General features: G+C 39.0%; 1 protein-coding gene across 1 annotated transcript in view; it reads right to left on the reverse strand.

The window, feature by feature from the left end:
• cul3a (cullin 3a) overlaps positions 1 to 25,865 on the reverse strand; it is a 42,115-nt gene extending 16,250 nt beyond the window's left edge. Inside the window, exons 1-3 of the mRNA XM_079819951.1 lie at positions 25,627 to 25,865; positions 3,167 to 3,364; positions 2,551 to 2,664 (exon numbers count right to left, since the gene is read on the reverse strand). Coding sequence (XP_079676077.1) covers positions 2,551 to 2,664; positions 3,167 to 3,364; positions 25,627 to 25,710 — 396 coding nt within the window. The 5' untranslated portion in view covers positions 25,711 to 25,865. The remainder of the gene's footprint in view (positions 1 to 2,550; positions 2,665 to 3,166; positions 3,365 to 25,626) is intronic.
• Between the last annotated feature and the right edge of the window lie 1,150 nt (positions 25,866 to 27,015).

Raw genomic sequence — 27,015 nt, forward strand, 5'->3', positions numbered from 1 at the left:
ATATATATATATATATATATATATATATATATATATATATATATATATATATATATATATATATATATATATATATATATATATATATATATATATATATATATATATATATATATATATATATATATATATATATATATATATATATATATATATATATATATATATATATATATATATATATATATATTATTGCCTGGCTTTCATATATATATATATATATATATATATATATATATATAGGGTTTGACATTAACTTTTTTTGCTCACCAGCCAAAGTTACTAGCAACTCAGCTTTTTCACTGGCCACAATTTTGCTGTTTGGCAATTACATTTTATATGATTAAAGTTGACTTTGGCATGCTTAAATTACTTGATTTTGAGTCATTTTCATTGTATTTAGAAGATGTAAAACCCTTTAAAAATTTCAAATTCAGAGTGACTACCCAAATCAAGACTACATTGTATATCAGCTGGTATGTGCAGGTGGGCAAGGGGTGGGCAATATGAGCATAGGCTAATATTAGAAATGTAATATGACAAGTCATTTGTGTTTGCCTAAATAAAAAAACAAAGAAGCAAATTAAAAAAACAATAGTACATTTAAAAAAAAACTTTTTTCAGATACAGTAGGTTTATTTAATATGTATACATCTATTTAACATCTGTAGTTGTTTGATTAACATTAATGACAGACTGATTTATTTGGGCTGCTGAATGCATGGACGTTATATTCTGACACATATCCAGTTATTACCCACCTGTTTATGTAGACTACACTTAAGCCATAACCGACTGTGTTCATGCAAGATACTCCATACGATGGACATTTTGACATCTGTGTGCGCATGTATTAGACTATCCAGGCGCAAGGAAAACTGTTAACGCGTGCGACAGAGAGAGAGAGAGAGAGAGCGCACGCGAGAGCTGAAATCTACCCACATTTGGCAGGCTGGCAGGTGTTAAAGGATTAGTTCACTTTCAAATAAACTTTTGCTTATAATTTACTCACCCCCTTGTCATCCAAGATATCCATGTCTTTCTGTCTTCGGTCGAAAAGAAATGAAGATTTTTGATGAAAACATTTCAGGATCTTCCTCCATATAATGGAAGTCAATAGACTCCAAACGGTTCAAGGTCCAAATGAGAGGTTCAGTACAGCTTCAAAAGGGCTTTAAACCACATCAAACGGTACCAGACGATCAATAAGGGTCTCATCTAGCGAAACGATCGGTCATTTTTTTAAAAATAAATAAAGTTTAAGTTTTATAAGCACAAATGCTCGCCTTGCTCTGTTCAGGGATGCGCGCTCGTGACGTCACGTAAAACGCAATTACGTCGAAAAGGTCACGCTAGACGCAGGCGGAAGTACCGAGTCAGTGTTTACAAATGAGCGGAAGGAGGACCGTGTAGCGCTGCCACATAATGGGGGAATATTTATTCTGCTGTGAATTATTTTCATTATTAATTTCATACAGCTGTTTTTGTATATTGTTTTTCCCTTTGGTATATTGCCCGGATATGTGTTTGTGTTCCCGTTTTACTCATGCGAGACTTGTGTCGGGAAGGTCCAGGGAGTCCCCGTGACGTCATGGGGTCAGACAGCTGATTGTCACATCCGTTAAAAGTGCCGGCTTGCCGCCGTTCGATTCACTGTGGATTACGCGATCGATCGCTCTACACTACTGGTTGTCATCGTCTGTTAAGGATTATCTGGTTGAGGAAATAACAAGTTGGAGTATTTCACCTTTGAGAGACTGAACAGGACAGCGCTGTATTTCATCGTGCTCCCAGACTAAAAACCTTACCGGTGAGGCCGATCCAACACAAACACACACACAATGGAATGAAACGGACTATTCCACCGCATTTACATACATTTTTGTTTCTATATTTGATATACTGTTTTTGCCGTTTCTTATTGTTTGCACTTTGGGTTATCATTTATTCTGTGTTTATTGGTTAAGCAATTTATTCGAACACCTTTAAAAGAGAAGTTAAGAATTTTTTAACTTGTGTAAACTGCCTTCCTTAGGCTGAGTGTTACAGCCGTATCCACATATTCAAACGTTTTTGCGCCTGCGTCTAGCGTGATCTTTTCAACGTAATTGCGTTTTACGTGACGTCACGAGCGCGCATCACAGAACAGAGCAAGGCGAGCATTTGTGCTTATAAAACGTAAACTTTATTTATTTTTAAAAAAATGACCGATCGTTTCGCTAGATGAGACCCTTATTGATCGTCTGGTACCGTTTGATGTGGTTTAAAGCCCTTTTGAAGCTGTACTGAACCTCTCATTTGGACCTTGAACCGTTTGGAGTCTACTGACTTCCATTATATGGAGGAAGATCGTGAAATGTTTTCATCAAAAATCTTCATTTCTTTTCGACTGAAGACAGAAAGACATGGATATCTTGGATGACAAGGGGGTGAGTAAATTATAAGCAAAATTTTATTTGAAAGTGAACTAATCCTTTAATGTCAAGCCCTGTATATATACACACACATGCACACACACAAAACAAAAGAAAGTCTGAATAAACAACTTACCATGTACATCAAGATATCTCTAATCATGACCATGGCGGTCTGGTGATCATTCCACGCCTGATTTAACGTCTGCAGGAAATTGTTATTTAACGAGTGAAGCACGTCTTCTCGCACCTGAAGACAGGAAAAAAATTATCAAAGCTGTTATGAGAGCAGCTCAAGCACATGGGTTTCATCCACCTGTGTGTACAGTGACATCACCCGGTGAACAAACTCCACTGGGACGGGCAGGTTTCCACCATCTGCTTCATCTCCAAAACTGACATCATTAACAGCCAGCACCAGAGATAAAGCCCCAGAGTCTTCATTAAGCCACATATAAATATATATATATATATATATATATATATATATATATATGTAGTGAAGATGTGAGACAGTGTCCTTCAGATCTGTTCAATTTAAATTCACATCACTCACACCATCAAATTAGTTAAGGAGGTCTTTTAAAGCAATATCACTGTAACACACCATCTCTTGTGACTTACTGCTTATTAAACCGCATTTAACTTCAGCAACTCCTCGCTAAAGCCAGTGAGAAATTTACTCTAAAGGACCTCACAGGTTTTTCTCTAACATATTTCAAGAAAGATCTCAAAGCAAGAGGAGCTCATACTTTGTTGATGAGGTGTTCGGTGACCACCTCTCTTAGGCCCGTGTAAAGCTTCTCCCCATGTTTGTGAAGCACCATGGTGTAGGCGTTCCTGTAGAGCTCCTCAAAGCTCAGCCCACTGTTGTTCTTCCGCTGGATCTCCTGAATGGCGTTCTTCAGAAGATCCCAGATGTTATTCACATACTTCTCGTCCATGGTCATCTGCAAAAACAAACAAATCAACAAAATTAATAGAACATAAAACCCTTATGATAAATTGATGCAAAACGTTTTAGGAGGGATGCACATTAAGGCTGGAATACACTAGGGCTGTCATTTTTGTAAAAAAATCCTGTTCGATTTGAGACAAAAGTGTTCATTGAATCGATTCTGAATGACGTTTTCATTTTCAACGCTAAATATAGCCTACGCCAATCCACGGACAACTAACGGGCATTAGGATGAAAGTCAAGAGGGCGCTTGAGACAAGAGCAATATTTCTGATGATTTATTTTGTGCACAATGACAAACAGGAGTGCAACATTCTGGGAAAAAAAACATAAGCAGAGTGGACTGCCATAACGTCAAAGAAAAACATTAGCTACAGGCTTTAACATGGCTGTGTTTACGATTATAAATTCCAACAACAAAAAAATTGTAGCCCATGAAAAGAGGTTGAAAATAAAGCTTAAATTTACTAGCCTACACTGAATGTGAAGTTCGTGTGGATAATAATTTAAAGTAATTATTCAACCGTTCAAAATGAAACTTTGAATGAACTTAGCTTGCGAACAGGCCATGTGTTTTTTTTTAATTGAACGTAAACGACACTTAGGCTATGCGGGCGTTACTGATGAAACGTGCAAATAAGGCTCTGTTTCAAATTATTGGACAGGAAAACAAGTCTATCAACATTTTCGGGGTCCAGAGCAGAGCGTTTTTTATTCACTATATGCCCAGCTGTTGAGAAGACGCGCTCCGACCGCACTGATGTCCCAGGGACACTCAGGTACTTCATTGCCAGCTGCGCAAGGTTGGGGAATTTCGAACTGCCAATCTTCCACCACAAAAGCGGGTCGCTGTCAGCTGGCAAAGGTGGTTCCTTTTCATAAATCGAATTTCGTTTTATATAAATTGTTTCTTAATTTTAATCAATTGTTTTATCGACTAATATTGCATTGATTTAATAAATAATAAGAAAATATAGAATACAATGACATGGAGGCGCTGGCTCCGCGTGAACAACGGCTTAAATGAACAACTACCCTACTAGGAAAAAAGCTTTAGTTGGGGCAGCCCTATAGCCATTTATTTCAGATGGACCTATATTTGTTCCAGCATGTCACAAAGGGCATTTCGGGTTGAGCGAGCGGCGCTAAGAGGAATGAGAAAGCTGCTCTCCATTCTGGAGGAAATGTGTGCGTGCTGTGTGCGTAGAAAAGAATGAGCATTCATTCTTTTCTACGCACACAGCATTGTCACAATATGACCTCATGCAAGTTTTAAAAACATATTTCAACATATTAATAATACCTGTTAATAACTTTTTTATTAGTTTAATTCGTTCAAAAATAATAGTGTACATATTTGGTTAAAATCGATTCCCTATTTTCGTTTTTCGAAACTTGTGTTGGTTGGTCCGATCGATTGTGCAATCGATTTTCGAACGTAAAGTGACAGCCCTAGAATACACTACACGACTTTGTAAATTATTACAGAGAAAAGCTGGGCATCTTACACCAAACGATTGAGGATCATACACTACCAGACAGAAACATGTGGACGATTATGCTTGTGATTTTAATGTATCTTTGTTATTAAAAATAAGAACTAAAAACAGTAGTTTTCACATGAATTAGATATACAAAGATACATAATAAAGCTACAAAGGTTATTCAGCCTAGAGCACTGAGTGATTTTCTCTTTTTCTTTTGTTGTTTGACAGACAGTGACGGGTTTACTGTATTAGCAGGTTTACTGTATTAGAAGGTTTACTGTATTAGCAGGCTGTCACTAAGACCTAATGCACGGATCCTTTTGACACGCATTCAGTTTCTTTCCCCAATTGATATCGTTCATTTAAAGCATAACCGACTGTGTTTATATGGATACTCATTAAGACAGCCATTTTGACATAACTGTGCGTGTATTTGACAGTTTGAGTGTGTAACAAGGCACGAAACAGAACTGATGGGATCATACGCTTTCAGAAAGGCGGCTTGTGCGCACGTTTTCAGAGTGTGTATCAGACAGCGAGAGACTGCAAGGAGTTGTTTTTCACAAGTTATTGTGTTTAATAACTCTTGGTAATGTCACGCAAGTCACATAAGTAACAGTCGTGTTCCCAGTCTATTCTCTGCTATATCAACCTAAAATGTACACTTTTCACAATGTTGAAGTAGGGCTGTCAACGAATATTCTAAATTCGAATACATATTCGAATAGTTTTAAAAAAACGAATTTCGAAGGTGAAAATTAATATTTGAACAAATAAAAAAAATTGGGGAAAAAACGGCGTGGTAGTAGAGGCGTGGCTGTCTGCTTTGCAAGTGGGCGCGCTAGCGCGCCTGAAGCCGTTTATACTTTCGCCTGGCTCTGCAGCGCGAGCCCCTGCTGACTGCGCGCTTCTCCCCAGACGGACGTTTATACTTGACGCGCTCGCCGTTGTGCTATTCTTTGAGACGACAGAGGGCGACTCGGAGTAATTGTTCTATAAACCATCATGAAAAAGCGTCGAGAAGAAGTGGGCTAATGTACACAGGTGACGATATTTATTTTAGTACACTTCACCGAAAACCACACTACAAAAGAATAAAGTAAAACAGATCAAAATAAACCTTGATATTACTTGTGACATGAGAACAAAATGTATGTAGAAATGTAACGTTAACTTAAACAACTAAATTTATGATCTCTTAAATGTTTCCTAATTTCACTAAACACTTTCGTGAGTTTTCACTTTGTTTTCTTTTTTAAACGGGCTTTTTTACATGCTTTTGTAGGCTCATTTTGTAAATATAAGCAACTGGACCAGCCTTACTTTGCATCGCCCGCCACAAGCTCTTTGTCTGCAACACGACAAGGCCATAACGGAGAAATTAATTTCGTTCATTTGTAAGGACATGAGACCGATCAGTGAGATGCAAGTCATTCTCTTCTAATGCTATTGAAGTTCAAAACGTGTATACAAATCTTGTATGCAACTTTAGAGACGGTCCCTAAATTCGTGAATCTCGAACGTCAAGCCGACTACGCAAAACTACGTCTGGTATTACTACCTAAAGTCCACTTGCCTTGCGTTTGCAGATTTGACACGTTTCCCCCTATTACAGAGACTTTCTTCTGGCATGTTCTGCAGACAGGATGACCATCTTCGATTAAGTTTCCCTCAGGACTTTTGTAAAAGCCAAAATATGATCACACCTCAGATTTTGGTGCTGCAATCCCCCGAGTGCTGTCACTGCCTTCTGCCATTTCTTCTCATTCAAAAAACAGCGTTGCTGCGCCTGCACCTGACTGGACAGGTTTTACCGCGAGTTTTCAAAATCGTGATAATCACGCGCGGTTTTAATGATAATTAATTTATCACTTCATATATAAAGCGCAAGAGAAACTACGATCATGCAACGCAATTCATGAAATAAAAGTAAAGTACCAATAATAAATCACGTAACAGGTATGCTGTGTGTTAGCTGGGAAGGATTTGCATGCATTTTGTGCTAATAAGGAGCAGTCAAATGATTCATTAACAGTTCATGTTGGTATTGTGTATTTGCCATGCTAACTGTTGTTTCCGTAACCCCAAAATGCCACTTTATTTTCACTTTATGTTATTTTGTAAATAAATTATAAATTATTTCGTAAATTTAAGCTAGTGTGGTGGCTACTTCATTGTGTTACAGAAACTGCTATTTAATAGCTTTAACTTATAGGCCTATTTATTCATTATCAGTATTAGTCATATTCATACAATTTATGTCTTTAAGTAGGCTAAAGTGGGACATTACTTGTGTGTGGTCATTCATTTTTGTGGAATAAATTAGCTTGTTTAGTTTTTTTACTAGTCTAGACTAGTCTACAGTGGAGGCATTTATTTCATTTTAGTTTACTCAGGTTTGCTAAATGCTCTAAAGAAAACGTGAAGCCAATGTATAAAGTTAAAGAGTTAGAGATAAAGAGTAAAGATAGAGTTAATAAGTTAAATTATTGTTGTTGTTATTATTAAGTTAAAAGTAAATCTAGTGTTATTATTGCTGGTGCCCTGGCATGAATCCTGACCCACAGCAAACAGAACCGACCGTGGCTCCAAAACCGTGATGTGAACCAAACAGTGGCACAGGTGTATCGTTACACCCCTTTACTGTTGCTTTGAATTGAATGCATCCTTGCTGAATAAAACAAAATCATACTGACCCCAAACTTATGAATGGTAGTGTATATCGCTCTCTGCACAAATAACCTTGGAATTACATGAGAGGAGACCTTATTGACCTTAACTGACTTCCAACATTCTAATGTGCGTTTAATGTGTCGACGGGACTGTGGGTGACTCGCTCATACGCTCAACCTTTAGCAGATACTGGACCAAGAAAATCAATTCCTTTTACAACCAAACCAACAGTCCAACAACTTCAGAGCTCTTGATAGCTCCCAGTGACTCAGCAGAGCTAATCTCACAAAGAACAGGTCTGATGGCTAATCACATGTGTGAATTACATTTTTAAACAACTGTGTCTAATTATGCATGTCAAAACAACACTTCAGCATAGCTCACGTTAATTATAATGCTTGTCACTGTGTTAGTAACACAGCTCTTGCTATGTGATAAATCAACACACATTGTAGATTCAGACGCAGAGAACGCCTTGCTCGCACCTGTCTGTCTGTCTCAGTCTACTAAGCCTACAGACAGGTCTCGATACTCATGGACCTGTGCAGACTAGTCTGTGGATTAAAGCCATTTAGGTGGGTAAAATCAAGCGGCAACCTCTCTTGAAGCCAATACTGAAGTGACTTAAACTGCAATTCATCGACTGGCCGCTAGAGACAGGCTCCAAAAGTGAGCAGAATCTCATTGAGCCCTCTGTTAAAATGCCCAACTTTACAGCAGTACAAATTGTGGTTTTGGTTTATATATCTAATGTTGCCCTTCATGACAACTGTGAGGGGGTGATTTTTTTTTTATAACTCATTTGTTTACATTATATAAAGCCTTACATTTCTGCCTAATTGAAGGCCTGTACACACCGGGACGAATATCGCGCGCGCTTATCGCCAGCGTTTTTCGTGACGTTTTTCGGCGCGTCTTGAGTGTTCACACCCAAGTGATTTTCACTGGCGATGCGCCGAGTGAACGTGCACATTCAGTAGATGCGCTCCCGGTACACAAGGTGGTGCTGCGGAACTTTACGCTTCTGACACTCGCTTGTCACACAGAAGAAGAAGAGAGACAGTATTTACGTGCTTGCCAAAACCACAGATATATTATGTCTATGGCAAAACCATTCACACACTTTTTGCTAACTGGCAGGCAGCATTAGCAGCTCATCTTCTTCTTTGTCTACTTACTACTTCTTCGTCCTATCAATGTGTGATCGGCAAGACCGATTTTGTGCTTGAGCGCCAAGTCGTGTTTTACTGCCACTTCAGCAGCTCCAGGCACGTGAACAAAAGCGCTGATCTCATTGGTTGGCCAGTTTTTAACGCGCCACGTCAAAATAAAAAAACGAACACTCACATTGGCGCTTTTTGTTTAGTCACTAGGCGTTAAACGTCGGCGATAAACGCGCGCAAAAATTGTCCCGGTGTTAACAGGCCTTAAGGTCGTGGCCACTTTGAGTGACAGGTGGATTGCCATTTATCTGCTGTCTGATAGTCATCGCGTCACCTCAGCTCCAGCAACATCCTGCTTCTTTGCCCATTTTCAGTTATCCGGGAGTGACGCGCTGCCAAGATAGCCGACTTTACGCTTCAAAACTACTCATCAGAATCCTATGGGTGACGTCACGGACACTACGTCCATATTTTCTTTACAGTCTATGGGTAAAATCTGACTTAAAGGGATAGTTCACCCAAAAACGCTTACCCCCAGGGCATCCAAGATGTAGGTGCCTTTGTTTCTTCAGTAGAACACAAATGAAGATTTTTAACTCCAACCGTTGCAGTGTGATAATCGTATAATGCATGTCAATGGGGACATTATAGAGTATGAGAGAAATGAGAGTAAAAACACAGACATATGAATCCTTATTATACCATGCGGCTCATGGCGACACATTGATGTCTTAAGAGAAGTTTCTGCGTGAAACCGAACAGTATTTTTATGTAATTTTTTTTTTACCTCTTATCAGACGAATGTCATCTAGTAGGGATGCTCATATTGACAGTTTAACCGTTAACCAATAGTATTAATTAAGTATTAACGGTTTCAAAGTTTTTTTTTTGCTGCATGGTCACCACATTTTTATAAGAAACAATATCGAGTCTATGAAACACGAAAGAACAACAAATACATCGGTGAGAACACTCGTTTTAACAGCCTACATACACCGGGACTGCATATCACAATTTTCCTAATGTTGATTCTTCTTGCAATCGTAATGCAATGGACTGTGGCCTACATTAAACCTTTAAATAGGGCTGGGTATCGATTCAGATGTTCCGATTCGATTCGATTTCGATTCGCAAACTCTCAAACCGATTCGAATTCGAATTCGATTCTCGATTCGATGTTCGATTCTTGATTCAACTCAATGAATATAGATTTAATACAAATACTATATTTATAAAAAAAAAAAAGAACAGTGAACAAGTTTACAAGTGGGTAATTAAAAAGAAATAAAGAGCCACAAACCTGTATATTAAACTCTTTATTTCAGGTACACTTGTGTACATTAAAACAGAACCCATCTCTATATTTCAAATGCATACAATTATGTTAAATACAATACAATTGTGTTTTTATGGATATTTTGATACATTTATTCTAAAACATAAAAAGGATATTGAATATCGTCACTATCTCTGTTATTTGCGTGCCTTCCTTAGATGCGATTGCCATTCGATTTTATCTTTGCGACAAGCATATATGCGATACCGGGCAGGATCGACTGGAAACCCCCGGGACAGAGAACCGGGGCTGATCGAACGAGACCAGTTGAAACTTTAACCGGCTATATCTCGGAAATGCGCCAGCGAAACCGCAAGGCCTTTCGAGGATCGAGGTCATAACTGGGAACGGGTGCCATCTTGCTATGAGACGGAGCTCCCGGCGTCCGAGCCTCCCTCTGCACCACTCGTTACTTTTCATACACGAGAAGCGCGTTACTGGACACAAGAATTTGCCGTGGTAATTAACAATACCTTAACGTGCTGGCTTATGTGGACTAACTTTTATTTGAGGAAATCTGTTTATAATATAGGCTAAGCTATTAGGTTTGAATTATTGGCCCTGCGCTGTCTATTGACTGTTGATTTAAATGACAGGCGCACCTCTCGCTCCTTTGTAACATGGCGCAAGGCCAATAAGAGGGTGACATCTAGTGGAGAAGACTGGTAATTAGATTTACGTTAATTTTATGTTCAAATTTTATGAAATAAATATGGGGGGGGGAAAAATTGATTCTTGGCCTTTGAGAATCGATTTTGAATCGACCACATTTAAAAAAAAACGATTAATCGAAAAATCTTTTTTTTTTTGCCCAGCCCTACCTTTAAATAAAAGGTTTACACAGTCATATACACTAAACGAGCTTGCACAGCGACAGGAAATAAAAATTAACGCAAAAAACCTGCCTACCTTAACAGAGCATGTCAGCAAAGCAAAGCGGAGCTTCACTCATGAACCGCTCAGCGGTAAAATGACGTGCGCTCAAATCCCGCTCCGACATGACATTTCTCTGTACTGTAGCCTACTATACTAGTAGCCATTAAAACACGTAATTAGTTTCAGTTTAAATATTATAATGTTACTTTTTAATTTAATTTACGTTGAAAAGTGAACAGGACACATAAGATGCATAATGTCAGAAGACGGGGTCTTCAATAAGTTCAATAACACTTCAATAGGCTTTCAACAAAACAAAACTTTTCTTTAAAGTGAATTTCGTTTTGTATAAATTGTATCTTAATTTTAATCTATGTTTAATCAACCAAATTGCCCGGATTTAATAAATAATAAGCAAATAGTATAGCCTATAACAGACAATGACAGAGAGGTGGCGGCGCAGCGTGAACAACGGCTTAAATGAACAACTAGAAAAGAAAAAATACATTAGTCCTAACTATTTATTTCAGATATAGACCTATATTTTATCCAGCATGTCACAAATTGAGTTCTGGGTTGAGCGTGCGGTGCTGAGCGGAATGAGCTTCAGAAATGAACGGAATCGTTTTAAAAACATAATTCAACAAATAAATAATACTTTTTAATGGGCCACTTAAAATGTCTATTACAAATAAATTATTAAATTTTAAAAATGAATAAAATGAACAAAAATGTGCATTGCATTTGCAATCCTTTGCAGCACCCCCACTTCCCACGCCCCTGCACCACTTAGACATGCTACTTAAAAAAAATAATTTAAACCAGTCAAGGTGTGGATTGAGGTAGGCCTGCTATTTTTATATGATGAAAAAAAAATTAGTTTGACGGGAAAAAAACTATTCCGGTTTTTCAAAGCTTCAAACAGAAGCTTTTAAATATTTTATTCAGTTTTTCTCTGTTGTCAGAAATGCTGCAGGTGCGTGAACATTTGATAATGTGAATCCAGGTTCTGATGTTGTTGTTGATCTGTTCTGTATGCTGCGGTTTGCACAGTAAAATAAACCCGTGGAAAAAAGTGTCTTTTTAACGGGTCACAGACATTCTTCAATTGTATATTTATTTAATGCCAGTTCAATATTATAATCTTATCAGTTAACGGTTAAAGGGTAACTAAACCCCTGCTCAGAGCTTAACTCCACCCACTGGCAATTTTCAAAAAATGCTGGAAAAGTGGGCAGAGCCCGGCGGACACAGAGGGGACAAACCGAGGGCGGGGCTGAGCGAGCGGAGGGCGTGCACCTGAGACACGCAGAGACGGATTGATTGACAGCTGTCAGACTCGCGAGTCGCAAAGATGGAGAATGACTGGAGTGACGCCAGCTTTGCAACAGAGCGGTCATTTCTCCTACCTTCACCTGATGTGGAGGAGGGTGGATTGTCTGTAGACACAAACCCGGAGCCTTATCAATGCGAGCCGCTGGCTCAAACTGCGTTAACTCCCGATGCCGACGATGCTAGTGAAGCAGCCGCGCAAGAGAACTGACCTAATCTATCTGCGTCCGCGGCAACCACTTGCGTGTCAGGGTTTGAAAGCGCGTCTCATGTATGAAAATTATCTGTACACATGACGGGCGGCAATAATATCGCAAGAAAAGCCTGACGTGTACTGACAACTGCATTATTTAACCGTATTTTCTTCAATACAATGATAAAGCAAGTCTTAAGTGAGTTTCATTCATAATGTTTCTACTTCATGTAACATGACAGTTCATACTGGAGTGAAGCCGTTCTCATCATGTGATTGGGGGAAACATTTCTGAGGGCGTGGTGAGCTCGTGCCAGGGGCGCGGATAGTGAGCCGTTGGAGGTACCATCCTACGTCACGATGTACCACAACGTCCAATAGGAAAATTCAACTGCAGTAGCCACCGTTCAACCTTAAGAGGGCAGCACGTTGGCGGTTTTACACCATATTTTATAGAATTAAAACACTTTATACTCAAATGTCAAAACATTTACTCGAATCAATGAACAGCATTAATAAAGCCCCAGTATTACAGATCATTAACTAAAAAAAGTTGGTTTAGGGTTTAGTTACCCTTTAATAATCGGATAATGAGCAGCAGTTGTCGGTCGGGAAAAGGAACCGTTTTGAGCATCCCTATCATCTAGTATTCCCAGCGCCATAACTTCCGGCGAATAAGGTCAAAATACTAGCGCCATCAATGATGTATATACGAAGATGCCTCATTCGACCGATCCGCGCATGCACTAAGGAGGATTCTATGTATATATCTATGATTGCGCCAATATTTTGCATGTATTTTGACCTTATTCGCCAGAAGTGATGGCCCGGGGACGGCTGATGCAGAGCCATAGAAAAAAAATGAAAAACATTTTTAAATATGGATATTTTTCTTACACAAACGCATCGATTCACTTCAGACGGCCTTTATTAACACCCTGGAGCCGCGTGGAGCATCTTATTTGATGGGCAGATGCATTTTTTATGGACTTCAAAAACAGCGTAACTATTACTGCTATTATAATGCTTGGATTAGCCAGAATTTTTTATAGAACTCAGATTTTATTCGTCTGAAAGAAGAATGTCATGTACACCTCGGATGACTTGAGGGTGAGTAAATCATGGGCTAATTTTCATTTTTGGGTGAACTATCCCTTTAAGCTCAAGCAGAAATGGGTGTGAGTATGAACGTCCACTTCGCAACATTTTGCTAAAAGGCTACTTGAAAAACACACTTGCTTTGCCAATCACTGGATCCTGGAGGAGGAGTTTCATTTTTGAAAAAGTTAAACTAACACGAAGAGGAACCAGTTTTTCCATGAACAGGAATCCCTGAAGCAAAACGTGTGCATGTGTGTCAAGCAAGTAGGTTTCCTAACTGGGTTTCTGTAGGCTTAGGTCATGTCAATGCAAAGGCACTGATGAAGGACGAGAGCAATGAGACATACATTTAACCCAAAACATTAAACCCTGATCATTTCAGTATTGACACATTTAACATCCATGAATTTGCTAGATGCTTTTATCCAAAGCAACTTAGTTTGCATTCAAAGCGTACATTTTATCACAGCTTAGGACTGGGCGATATGGCCCAACATTTTTTTGGGGAAAACAAATTCTTGGAAAGTATGTGTTTTGAGCACCAGCAAATCTGAAGAGAATGTCCGTACACAACAGTGTTTGCCTTGCATTTTATGCTCAATTGGAAAGAGGAAATGAGCATGGCTTGCAGCACTTAAGTTAAAATACTCCCCAAAGAGGCTATGTGTGCACTCTAATCATTTTGAGGACAAAATCCCGCAAACTTCATCCCGATCAGGAGCTGCATGTAGGATATTAGCTCTCATATGTTTTCAGTGCAGGCAGCAGAAAACTTCGGACAGCTCGTGTCATCTACGCACTTATTAAACTTTGATGAGTGCGGCGCTGACAAAATACACTGTAAAGTGATGGCACTGTTGAGTAGGGCTGTAACGATTTGCCCAAAAATAAAAACCTTGATTAATTGAACATTTGACCTCGATTACGATTAATGAACGATTATTTAGCTTCTTTTATTTTTTTGCCCTCATAAGGTTTTGAGAAAGTTAACTGATAAAGTTTGTACTGTAAATATTTTCTACTATTAAAGGTGGAATTTTTTGTTCTAATGAAAAAGTGCATTTCTTTGTGATTTTAAAATACTTGAAGGAAACGGTTCACTTTCATGGGGCAGATTTCTGTTTGTTGTACATCAGATACAGATAAATGAACACAGTAGGCCTACATTACATTTATCTGAATGCATCAATGAGAGCGTGATTGTGTGTAAATTACTCATTCCGTCTCTATTCATTATTAAGCTGTGGTTTGTACTTACTGCAAAGGTATTAAAATGTATGCCTATAATGGTTGAGTTTCTGAGCTACTTTAGTGACTTTACTTTAGTCACAGGACAGCGTTGACACTGCGTTTCTGCGCGCAATCTTCACGTGATGTGCGAGCTTCTGTCTGAGTGTTCGTTTGTCACAATATATCAGGCATTAGTTCAACATAATACACATCTGATGGTCGAAACTCGCTTTAATGTTCAAACTGGCAGGGCTTAAACCACATACAAATGACAAGCTTTGTGAGGACGCAGGTGAAAGATCTGCCTTCAGGGCGCGCGCACGCGTTATCAGAGACGCGACACGGCTCTGTGTCACAGAAAGAAGCTCAGCACTGAATGGAGAAGTTTTCCGTATTGTTGTTTTTGAATAGTGCACAATCGCTTTAAACGTTGAAACTGGCAAGCCTTTAAACGCATACTTGACAAACTTTATGAGCACGAAAGTGAAAGCGATCTGGCTTCGGGGCTTGCGCACGCCGTGTGTGTGTGTCAGCGCGTAGGCTATAAGAACAGCAATTAACTGACCTGTATAAACTGTGTAAAACATGCAGTTACTATAGTGATTCTGGGCATCTATAAACACAGATAACTGCTCCTGCATCTCTGTGTGCCTGCAAACTGCACTTGATGTGACTGATGGGGCGGAGTCACGTGAAAACCGAAATAACCGACATGGGAAAAATACGTTGGTTAGAGGTTCTGAATGTCGGTTTCGGTTATTTTTCGATTAATCGTACAGCCCTACTGTGGAGCCATGCGCTTTTTAAACCTTTTTCATTGGTTTAACGATACGTGATCAGCTCGGAAAATACACTAATTTGTAGGGATGCACCGAATATTCGGCCACCGAAAAATTTCGGCCGAAAATGGCCCAAAAGTGCATTTTCGGTTTTCGGCCCAAAGACTTTTATCACTGAAACAACATGGCCGAAATGTTGTGATGACGCAAACAGAAACCGCGACCTGCACGTGCTTGTCTGAAGCAGTATATTTGAGAAACACCCACGTCAGCTCCATGCACAAGCACTGACAGCCAGAGCTCATGTTCTCGATGAGTTCCCACACAAACATCGATCAACATGTATCACGAAATTCAAACGATAAATGGCGTTTTGACGCTCTTTAATGTGGCATTACTGATCACATCACAGTTCAAGCCGCGGCGCGCGCGCGTGAACGCGATCATCTGTGAGCGCGATCGATCATCTCTTCCTTAAGAATAAACATGAATGAACATCTAAGGTATGTTGAGGATACATTAACACTCACTGTCACGTATCATATGGGGTGTAATCGCTCAATCAGTGTTTCAGCAGCGAAAAGACGTCAATATAACTGCTTGTAAACTAGCCTAAACAATGTCATGTAACTTTAGCATCACATTTACCTCAGGCAGTCATTCAGTGTCCACAGAATTTTATTCACTAGAGTAAATCAACTCTTTCACAAAATATATGACCTATATTAGCCGTTATATTCATTATATTCTACTTAACCTGTTAATGAGATCTTGATTATCTCCTGTATGTTTAAATAAACCTTTCATGAAAATGACAGACACTGTGTATAAATGATTCTATTTCAACAACGAATTGGAGAAAAAAACATTTTATTATTAGATTATTAGTTATTGCAAAAACTGCCTTATGTGAAGTTTACATGTTTGCATGTAAACATAAATAAAAAGTCATTTTGTAAAACTGCTGTACCGAACCGTCAGTTTTGTGTACCGTTACACCCCTATTCTATAGTTAACATATGGGCTATGGCAGTCTTTGTTTTGATACACTATTATGTTGAAGGCCTACAGAGAAAATAGTTTTATCTTTAAGCAGTTGCACTTGTTCTGAATGCACTTTCTTGTAGTAGTCCTACAGAGAAAAAATTAAAATGCACTAGACCTAAATGCACTTTGTTTTTATGAGAGAACATTTAATTTTAAAACCTTTCTGTAGGCCTGTACATTATTATTTAATGTACAAATGAGTGGGGTCAAGTTAAACATTTTAGTTTGAATTTTATTTTATACTGTGCATTGTTGCAATGTGCTAAATAAATATTGGCATGATTTGTAATTGATTTATTCTTTGAAACTTTAATATTAATTTATGCAATTACAATGCCTTGATTTTAGTAAAGTTAGTACACAGTCATAGCCATAAATGCAATGGTACTAATAATTGGCACAATTTATTTCGGTGTTTCGGTTTTCGGCCTTGGTTTCCTCTTTTTCGGTTTTCGGTTTCGGCCAAGAATTTTCATTTGGTGCATCCCTACTAATTTGACCAGAAACACCGGAGACAGGAAATGTAAAGCATTCCAGTACGAATCGTGCGAGACTTCCGTGTTCAGAAAAAGGTGGATAGTAAGCTCGCGCTGTGCTGCCTTTTGAACTTTGAGCGGAGCAGATAAATGGTCCAATGTGGCGTAGCTGTTTTATTCCACTTTTAGTGCATAAACATTATATCAAACTCGTTATCGTTTGTCAAGTAAAATTATATTGCGATAATTATAGTTTTATAATGCCTTATATCAGCTCATGCATTCAATGTGAATCGAACCCATGACCTTGGTATTACCAGTGTCATATGCTCAACTGTTTCAGCTACAGGATCCCTAAAAGCACTTCTAATCTTTTATTAAAGCAAGTCTGCAGTTTAAAAAGCTGGTTAGAATACTTTAAACTAGGGATGCTCCGATCGATCGGCCGATAATCATATTTTATGACTCGATCGGTACTCACTAACTTGGCCGATCTCAAGAACCGATTGCAATTTGATGACGTCATTGCGTGAGGGCGTAGGTACATGACGCGGGTAGTAGCAAATATTCAAACGAGAGCTTTGAAGGCAGAAGTGGAGAAGGGTTCCACGTGAACAGCAGTTGAACACGGGTCAGTCGGTCCTATGAGATGGGCGAACGCCGTTCAGAAGTATCGATATACAGTAGATTGATACGAGCGCATCTGAAAAATAGCGGAGTACACAGAGTGAGCTGATGCAGGGAAAGTGCATGATACAATTAATCCTAAACATGACATGCTTTATATGAAGGGCTTTAAAATAACTGGTAAGGTATTGTTAACACGTATAGTTTAAAGGTCCTGTTCTTCGTGATCCCATTTTTCAAACTTTAGTTAGTGTGTAATGTTGCTGTTAGAGCATTTATAATACCTGTAAAAAATTATAAAGCTCAAAGTTCAATGCCAAGCGAGATATTTTATTTAACAGAAGTTCCCTTTCAAAGCCTACAGTGAACGGCCGGTTAGGACTACATCCTGGTATTTCCTGCTTTAATTACGTCAGTAGAGCAGTATGTCGACTAACCTCCGCCCACAAGAACACGCGAAGTGTTGCGTTCGGTTGCGTTCGTATAGTTTGTTTGTCGCCATGTCGTCGAGACGCTGTTATTTTCATCCCGGAGTCAAGTCACCTTTGTTTGGCTTTCCCAGGGACGCTGTACTTAGAGATCATTGAGCGCATGCATCCCCGTTATGGTGAGAGGCGTGACCTTTCCGGTAACGTGCGCTCTGCGTGCGCTAAGCTGCTGTCCAATCACAACACGGGAACCGCTGGCACAATCAGAACTCGTTACGTATTTCTGAAGGAGGGACTTCATAGAACAGGGAAATCTTTCAAGCCGTTTTGAGGACAGTGAAAACAGCGGTATACAGATAAGTAAATTGTGTGAAAAATGCTGTGTTTTTTTACACGCGAAACATGAACACATGTTATATTGCACACTGTAAACACAATCAAAGCTTCAAAAAAACACGAAAAACGGGCCTTTAAAGCAGCTCGCCCTGTCAGACGCTCTGAGAGATACTTGTGCTGACAGACAGATCAATACCTGCTGTGTTTTATGCGTTTGAAATGTGGTGCTTTCCTCAGTGTATAACTTACATTTCCCAGGGATATTCTCCATCTGTAAATGTTAGAAAGTCATGCAAATGTCCTTTTTGCTGCCAGCAAGCCTCTGCATGTGAATCTCCACTAAAATTCAGACTTCCGCGAGCGCCGGCGCGCATGCGCGCCAAATAGATGGAGCGCAATAAAACGCAATAATTCTCACTTAAGTATACATTTTTCTAAAATATTTGTTGTTGGACAATAAATGTGCCATATGTAGAATTTTAAACTACAAGTATGTATATTTTTATGAAAATAAGTGATTATAATTGGGTAATAAAATATAGGCTAATATGCTTTTGTTTTTATTTTCATTTTTGGTTAATACATAAAATTATTAATACATCCTACATTACATTCACTGTATTTGTTTATAGCCTTCAATATCAACATTGTTTTTAGGACATCATTGGGCAGGATGTGAAATAAAATTACTAAAATAAATATATATATTTTTTTATACAAATAGAAAAACGTAGCAAATACAGCCCTATCGAGTATCCTGATATGCATAGTGTTATGCAGAAACCCCATTTAAAAGGCATATTGAAATGTTCACTGAACAATGAATAATTTTTGTGATTAATATTTAGTATCCTGTTAAAACAACATTACATTACATTAAATAATAACCATAAAAATGTAACAAAAATATAATAAAAGGCAACATCTATAGTTTTTTTTTTTTTTATCTGAAAAAAAAAAAAAGGTTAACAGTGATCAGAGAGCTTACAAATCAGTGAAGCATTGGAATCGGTATCGGCCGATCACCATGACAAGAAATCGGTACTCGGTATCGGCAGCAAAAATCCTGATCGGAGCATCCCTACTTTAAACCGACACAATCGCTCAAAAATTTGGGGAGAAGATAACACCGTGTGGCGAGGTTGACGGGCGAGAGACGTGGGAGGAGCGAGCGTGATCGGTGCTCGTGATTGAGAATGTGTCTTGCAGGTGACGCTCATCGGCCTCTCGAGTCCTGTCATGAGGGAGCATGGAGACATATAAGGATGAGCGACATTAGTGAAGGACGAGAGAGGGCCAGGCCTGGACTTTACGTTGTGTTTTGTTTACATTTTGGTATGTGTTTGTGCGCACGGCAGTCGTCCGTGAGGGGCTACCGTTTTTACTTTCATTTTGTGTTTATTATATGATTAAAGTATTTTAATATTCGCCGGTTCTCGCCTCCTTCTTACCATAACAACAAACTCTACTACACACTGGTATACATTTTTACATGATAAAAAAACGGTCATATCGTGCTATCAATGATATAGCTGTGCGATGACGTATGGTGCATTTACGTTCCTTAGCGCGCACAACAACAACACCTATCTGAGACTCATGGTGCGTTCACACCGGACGCTATTCGCACGAGTGATTTACATGTTAAGTCAATGCAGAGACGCGAAATGGCATTCTGCGGCGCGATTCGCACGATTGAGGCGGCGCGAAGGACGCGAATTTAGCGTTTTGAATGCGCGAATCGCTCAAGTTGAAAAATCTGAACTTAGGCGGATATTTCGCGCCGCCTTAACCAATCAGGAGCTTGCTCTAGTAGTGACAACAATGAGGAGAAAATCTGTATATTGATATCTGGTTCAGACAATATGATTATCACTGTGATAACATTAAATGACATGAAACACAACACAGTCTCTTTTTGTTAAATGCAAGTTTATGTATGATCAATAATACAAAGGTATAAGTAAAAGGTATAATAAGCTATACATGAAATAAAGCAAACAATTCAGTCAAACATTCAAAGTCAGTGCTAGTCGGCTAACGTTACAACTGCAACGTACAGTTATAGCCTAAAAAAATATAAAGTAATGAAACTTCTCTTTGCCTTCAGTCTAAACGATTTGCCAGGGAACAATTTATAGATCCATGAGACCAAAGATCGGCCGTTAAAAGATGAATTATAACTCGAGACACACCAGAGACATCAGAGCCAGCGGCAGAAGGACTGGCCGAGGAAAGGTTGCCCTCGCCGGCTCTGACGAGCGCGGAGCGCCGCTGTCCGCTGGAGCACACAACTCCGAAAACGCCAGATAAAATGTTCAAATAGGCACTCTTTATATAAAAAAAACACATATTTGAGCTTTAAACAACTACATTATCGACTGAGAAAGTCTTAAAACTACGTTTTGTCACACATTAACAGTAGATTTTAACAAAAAAAAGACGTGTAAACACAGCCCATGTCAGCCATTTCTCAACGAGACGAGCCGCTGACAGAAGCCCCGCCCATGACGCGAATTCGCGTCTGTTGTGCAGTGAATGTCACGCGCGATTGAAGCGAGTAAACTCAAAATGTGAATTATTCGCACGAATCGCGTCCGGTGTGAACACCACATTAGAGCAGCATGTCAGCCTCTGATGACGATTTAGTACATAAAAAGGGAGCTACTTCAATAGTATGGAAGTGGTTTGGTTACAAGAGGACAGACATCCAAAACAGACAGACAGGCAAAGAACCGGCCAACGCGAAGTGCTTATGCCATGGTCATTTGCCAACATTGACAACTTAAATCTGTTATTGATGTTTTCAGCGCAATGTTTGACCGGAAAAGCTGACGGTTATTACGGCTTGTGAGATCTAGCATTCTGCCCACTCTGTATCAGACACAGAGATAAAGTAGTGCATAAGATTACATTGATTTGAATGAATTATAGCATGTATTTGAATCAATTATCAAGAGCTAGAGAGAGAAATTCACACCTGGTTCTGTCCAGTGTCTCTCTTAACAATGAAGATGTACGTTTATTATTTAAAAATAGCGATGTAACCCCATCGTTGCTGAGAAATATAATGTAGTGATCCAGTAGCGAAGCTATTTTATGACTAAAAGTCACGGGGCGGCGTTAAAAACAAGTATCTGTGCTCATGCATGTTTGTGTGTGTGCGCAGCTCGATCTCCGCGCTCTGTATGCGAGTGACGTGTGTGTGTGTGTGTGTGCAGCACAATCTTCGAGTGATGTAGGCCTGTGTGTGTGCGCGCTTAAATGAAAACAGTGCATTAATATAGAACGGTGATTCAACTGACTTGGAACTATCTGTCCATTAAACGATTTTATTGCGCACCTTCCAACCAATCAGACAGACCATGGCATAAATTACTTAGTTGTTACATTCAAATGTTAAGGAGTTATGTTATACTTTTACTTAAGATTTCCAGGGAAAACACTACCAACAAGTACCAAAGATACTTTTTTACTTTGCTTACATTTGATTGCAATCACCAATAAAATGTTGTTCAAATATATATTTTTTTCTATATCGTCACAAATATCATTATCGCAAATATTCTTGAAATATCGTGATATAATTTTTAGGATATATCGCCCACCCCTAATGCGTACTATTTTGAAATGTTTTTGAAAGAAGTATCTTATGCTCATCAAGGCTGCATTTATTTGATCAAGAATACAGCAAATTATTTATATTACAACTTAAATAACTTCTTTTTTATATATACATTTTAAAATGTAATTTATTCCTGTGATGGCAAAGCTGAATTTTCAGCAGTCTTCCGGGTTACATGATCCTTCAGAAATTATAACAACATGGCGAGTTGTTTCTCAAGAAACATTTCATATTATTTTTAATTTTGAAAACAGTTGCTATTTTTGTGGAATCCTTAATACATTGCTTTGATGAATAGAAAGTTCAAAAGAACAGCATTTAATTGAAAGAAATAGTTTGTAACATAATAAATGCCTTTACTTTTGATCCATTTATGCATTGCTGCTTCATAAAATAAAAGGATTTATTTTTTTAAACCAAATTGTACTGACCACAGACTTTTGAATGGTAGTGAATATAAACTAGAAATCAACTTTCCACATTTCTACAAAATGATGAATCCTCCTAAAGTGACCCATTGGGACTGTGAGGAAAAGGTCAACATGAAACTCATCTCAAGTCAGATCACATAATTACAACTGACTATCTCCAGTAAGAGAAGTTTTGGAGGTAGAACAAAGAAAGAGCCATCAGGAGAATCATAACGGCACTGGTTAGGTCTGAATTAAGGATGTGCAGTAAAAGGTTTTTGAAAATGACAGCAAACACTAAACTTCTTTACACTACTGATTCTGACCAAAATACACTACATTGCCAAAAGTATTGAGACACCCCTCAAAATCATTGTGTTCTAATCACTTTCATGGCCACATGTGTATAAAATCAAGCACCTAGGAATGTAGACTGCTTCTACAAACATTTGTGAAAGAATGGGCCACTCTCAGGAGCTCAGTGAATTCAACCGTGATATTGCACAGGTGGCAACATAAGTCCATTCGTGAAATGTCCTCACTACTAAATATTCTACGGTCAACTGTTAATGGTATTATAACAAAGTGGAAGCAATTGGGAACAACAGCAACTCAGCCATGTAAAATCACAGAGCAGGGTCAGTGCATGCTGAGGTGCACAGTGAGCAGAAGTCGCCAACTTTCTGCTGAGTGAATAGCTACAGGCCTCCAAACTTCGTTTGGCCTTCAGATTAGCTCAAGAACCGTGCGTAGAGAGCTTCATGGAATGGGTTTCCATGGCCGAGCAGCTGCATCCAAGCCTTACATCACCAAGTGCAATGCAAAGTGTCTGATGCAGTGGTGTAAAGCACGCCACCACTGGACTCTAGAGCAGACGTGTTCTCTGGAGAGGCGAATCACGCTTCTCTGTCTGGCAATCCGATGGATTCCGGAGTCTGGGTTTGGCGGTTGCCAGGAGAACGGTACTTGCCTGACTGCACTGTGCCAAGTGTAGAGTTTGGTGGAGGGGGGATTATGGTGTGGGGTTGTTTTTCAGGGGTTGAGCTTGAACCCTTAGTTCTAGTGGAAGGAACTCTTAATGCTTCAGCATACCAAGATATTTTGGACAATTTCATGCTCCTAACTTTGTGGGAACAGTTTGGAGATAACCCCTTCCTGTTCCAACATGAATGCGCACCAGTGCACAAAGCAAGGTCCATAAAGACATGGATGAGCAAGTTTGGTGTGGAGGAACTTTGAAGAGTCCTGACCTCGACCCGATAGAACACCTTTGGGATGATTTAGAGCGGAAACTGCGAGCCAGGCCTTCTCGTCCAACATCAGTGCCTGACCTCACAAATGCGCTTCTAGAAGAATGGTCAAAAATTTCCATAAACACACACCTAAACCTTGTGGAAAGACTTCCCAGAAGAGTTGAAGCCGCAAAGGGTGGGCCAACTCCATTTTAAATCCTACGGATTAAGAATGGTATGTCATAAGTTCATGTGCATGTAAAAGGCAGGTGTCCCAAAACTTTTGGCAATATAGTGTCATTCTGATCTTTAATAATGAACTGCATGATTTTCAACAATAGCAAAACCATGACTGACACTATGAAAAGCTGAAGAGAAACTTGACAGACAGTTTGAATGCAGAAGGGAGCTGAGAGCGTGTGGACTGTAACAGGTGAGAATATGGGCCACATACTGAGAAGGTAATACCATGACGAAAGAAGTAAAGGCAGCTGTGAGATTTCTAATGAACTCTTCTGACAGGGTGAAACATGTCAGATCCCAAAAGCGAACGCAGCTTCTGCACGAGAGCAATGCCTTATCTTATTGCCACTTATCTTAACCAAAATGGCATTTGTTTAGTCCTGTGAACTTGCTGATAGGTGTCAGACTCAGAGAAGATTAAGGTGTATTCCAGGCCTTCAAGAGAGGAAAATAACTGCACGTGAACATTTTCTCTTTACTGCATATTATCAAATTATTCTGACATAATTCATTCCATCAGAGCATCACCAACAATCCTGCGATGCACATAATTTGATCTGAGTGGAGCTAATAAAAGAACGGAAAATTGCAGAAAATCGCAGAGATGCACGTCATGCTGCTGCAGTGACTGTGAAACAAAAGCAGAGCTGCCAAGGACATCTATCATAACTAAGTGTGACAATCTAGACAACAACACCTATAATATATGACAAATATCTATAGCAGGGCTTTTCAAACTGGGAGTGCTAGAGAAAACCAGTGTGGAAAAAAAGTTAAATAAAATAAAAAATTCCCATTAAAAAAAATAGTAGAATATCAATAAATACATTTCACAGTATACATTGTGTCTTTACACATGAAAATATAGGCCAAATATGTAGGCCTGGGTGCATTTGTAATTTTAGAATGGGGTCCCTCAACCAAGGATGATCATATTTGTGGGTCCCAGCCAGGCATCTAAAAGATTGAAGCCCCCTAATTTACACCGCGTGACAATAATATATCAGAGCCATCGGTGTAACAGCACCAACCACCATTCCAACAAACTACACAAACACCCACCAGAGTGTCAACAAAACACACGAAACCAAACAATGACAAGAAACTAAATTAACCAGGCAACACAGCCATAACAGACAGTGTGGCAATATATACCGCACCAATAACAACAACATCATCATCAACACCACAGACAACAATCAGTTACAACAAAACACACACCATCAACGGCCAGTCTGACAACACACAAGACCCAAAATCAGATTAAAACACTGAAAGAAACCAAGCAAATCAGTAGGAAAGGCTCCATGTTCTCTGCACAATCTACTCTTACTGTACATATTTAACGTTACAGCTTTATGGCCAAAACATATTGGCTGGACGAAAAATAAATCACTGAGTTTTGATCACTTTCTACATTGGCTGTTTTAATAATTCAAATCGCTCATCTCTTTATTAACCGAGCCATATAAACCTATTTAAAACCATGGATGTAACATTATCATGATTACAAGTATTTTCTATTGCATAGTCACTGTAAATCTCTCAAACGCAGCCTCAAAACATCTAAACCCGCTGTGGCCTACTGCTCTGCACGATCCACGGCTCTTGAGTTCTCCCCGCGGCCGCAGGAGGCGCGTGAAACCCGGCTTATACTCACGGGAAAGGCGCGGATCCGCATCTTGGTGTCCTTCTTGGTGCCGGGTTTAAGGTTGGACATGTTTGGGTTAGGGAGCGATGCCATCAATAGATGTTAGGGTGGGTGTTTTGAGGGGAAACACGGACAAATCTCGCCCTCTTTCCCCCCCAGGTTTCAGTCCCTGTAGCTTACTCTTTTTCCTCTGTCTCTACAGCGATGGCGGATGACGGTATGAGATCTCGCGACACTGTGATTATGCTAACAGGAATGCATCCAACATCGCGAGAACGGGGTCCAGCTTGGGCTGACATGTGGTAAACAGCAGTTTGGCGCTGAGGAAAGAACAACCTTCATGGAATCACCGGTATCGTAGTTTAAAATGTCATGAAGTTTGATCATGACATCTGATAGTATGGGAGTATTTCTTTAATATTGTTTCTTAATATTACTGTAACTTGTATTATTTGCATATTACTTTTATATTTAGTCATTTAGCAGACGCCTTTATCCATAGTGTTTTACAAACGAATGAAACTTACTGGTCATAAACAGGAGATTCCATGTTTTGAAACAAATATATTTGACAAGTAACATATAAACAATTAAGTGGACCAAAAAGTTTTGGACACTTAAACAACACTTAAAATATATTAATATTTTTGCATTCTTTTAATAGAATATAGTAGTGGCCTTTATATAGCACAAACGCACACCATTTTCAAGCAAAGCTTTGTACAAACAAAAGAAAAGGAAATCAATTAAACGACACACACACACACACACTCTCTCTCTCTCTCTCTCTCTCTCTCTCTCTCTCTCTCTCTCTCTCTCTCTCTCACACACACACACACACACACACACACACATTTATTATTTGTTAAATAACTAATTTCTTAGTAAAATGAAGATGTGTTTGTTAAAAGTTTATTGAGTCATTAAATTAATAGTGGTTAGTTCTGAGAAAAGCTCTTGTTTACAGATGTTCCTAGGTTTGAGATTTTGTTATATAATGCAATTAAATTAATGTGCCAGGGAGTGCCATAGCCTGAGAAGACTTTTGACTTGACTTTTGAGAACTTTAAAATCAAGTTTTAGGCAATATGAAAATTGTATACAGTTACAGTATTCTTGAGAAATGTTATATATAATATGGATAATATAAAACAAACCCCTAATGTGTAGAACAAAGTAAAATAAACACCCTTCACCCTGCAGGTCCTGCCCACACCATTTGCATCTGATGATTGGACATGGACACAGACAGGACGCTGGATTGTGAGTACTGAATCCAAACAATACCTGACAAAATCCATATGTGCTGGGTCCTTTTGGATTTGATAGTTCAGTCTGTGTGTGGGAAATGATACACTATTTCTTAAACCTTGTTGACTTACATTGATTGTAGCGATC

This window comes from Gobio gobio, assembly GCF_949357685.1.
Source record: "Gobio gobio genome assembly, chromosome: 6".
NCBI classification, from domain to species: domain Eukaryota; kingdom Metazoa; phylum Chordata; class Actinopteri; order Cypriniformes; family Gobionidae; genus Gobio; species Gobio gobio.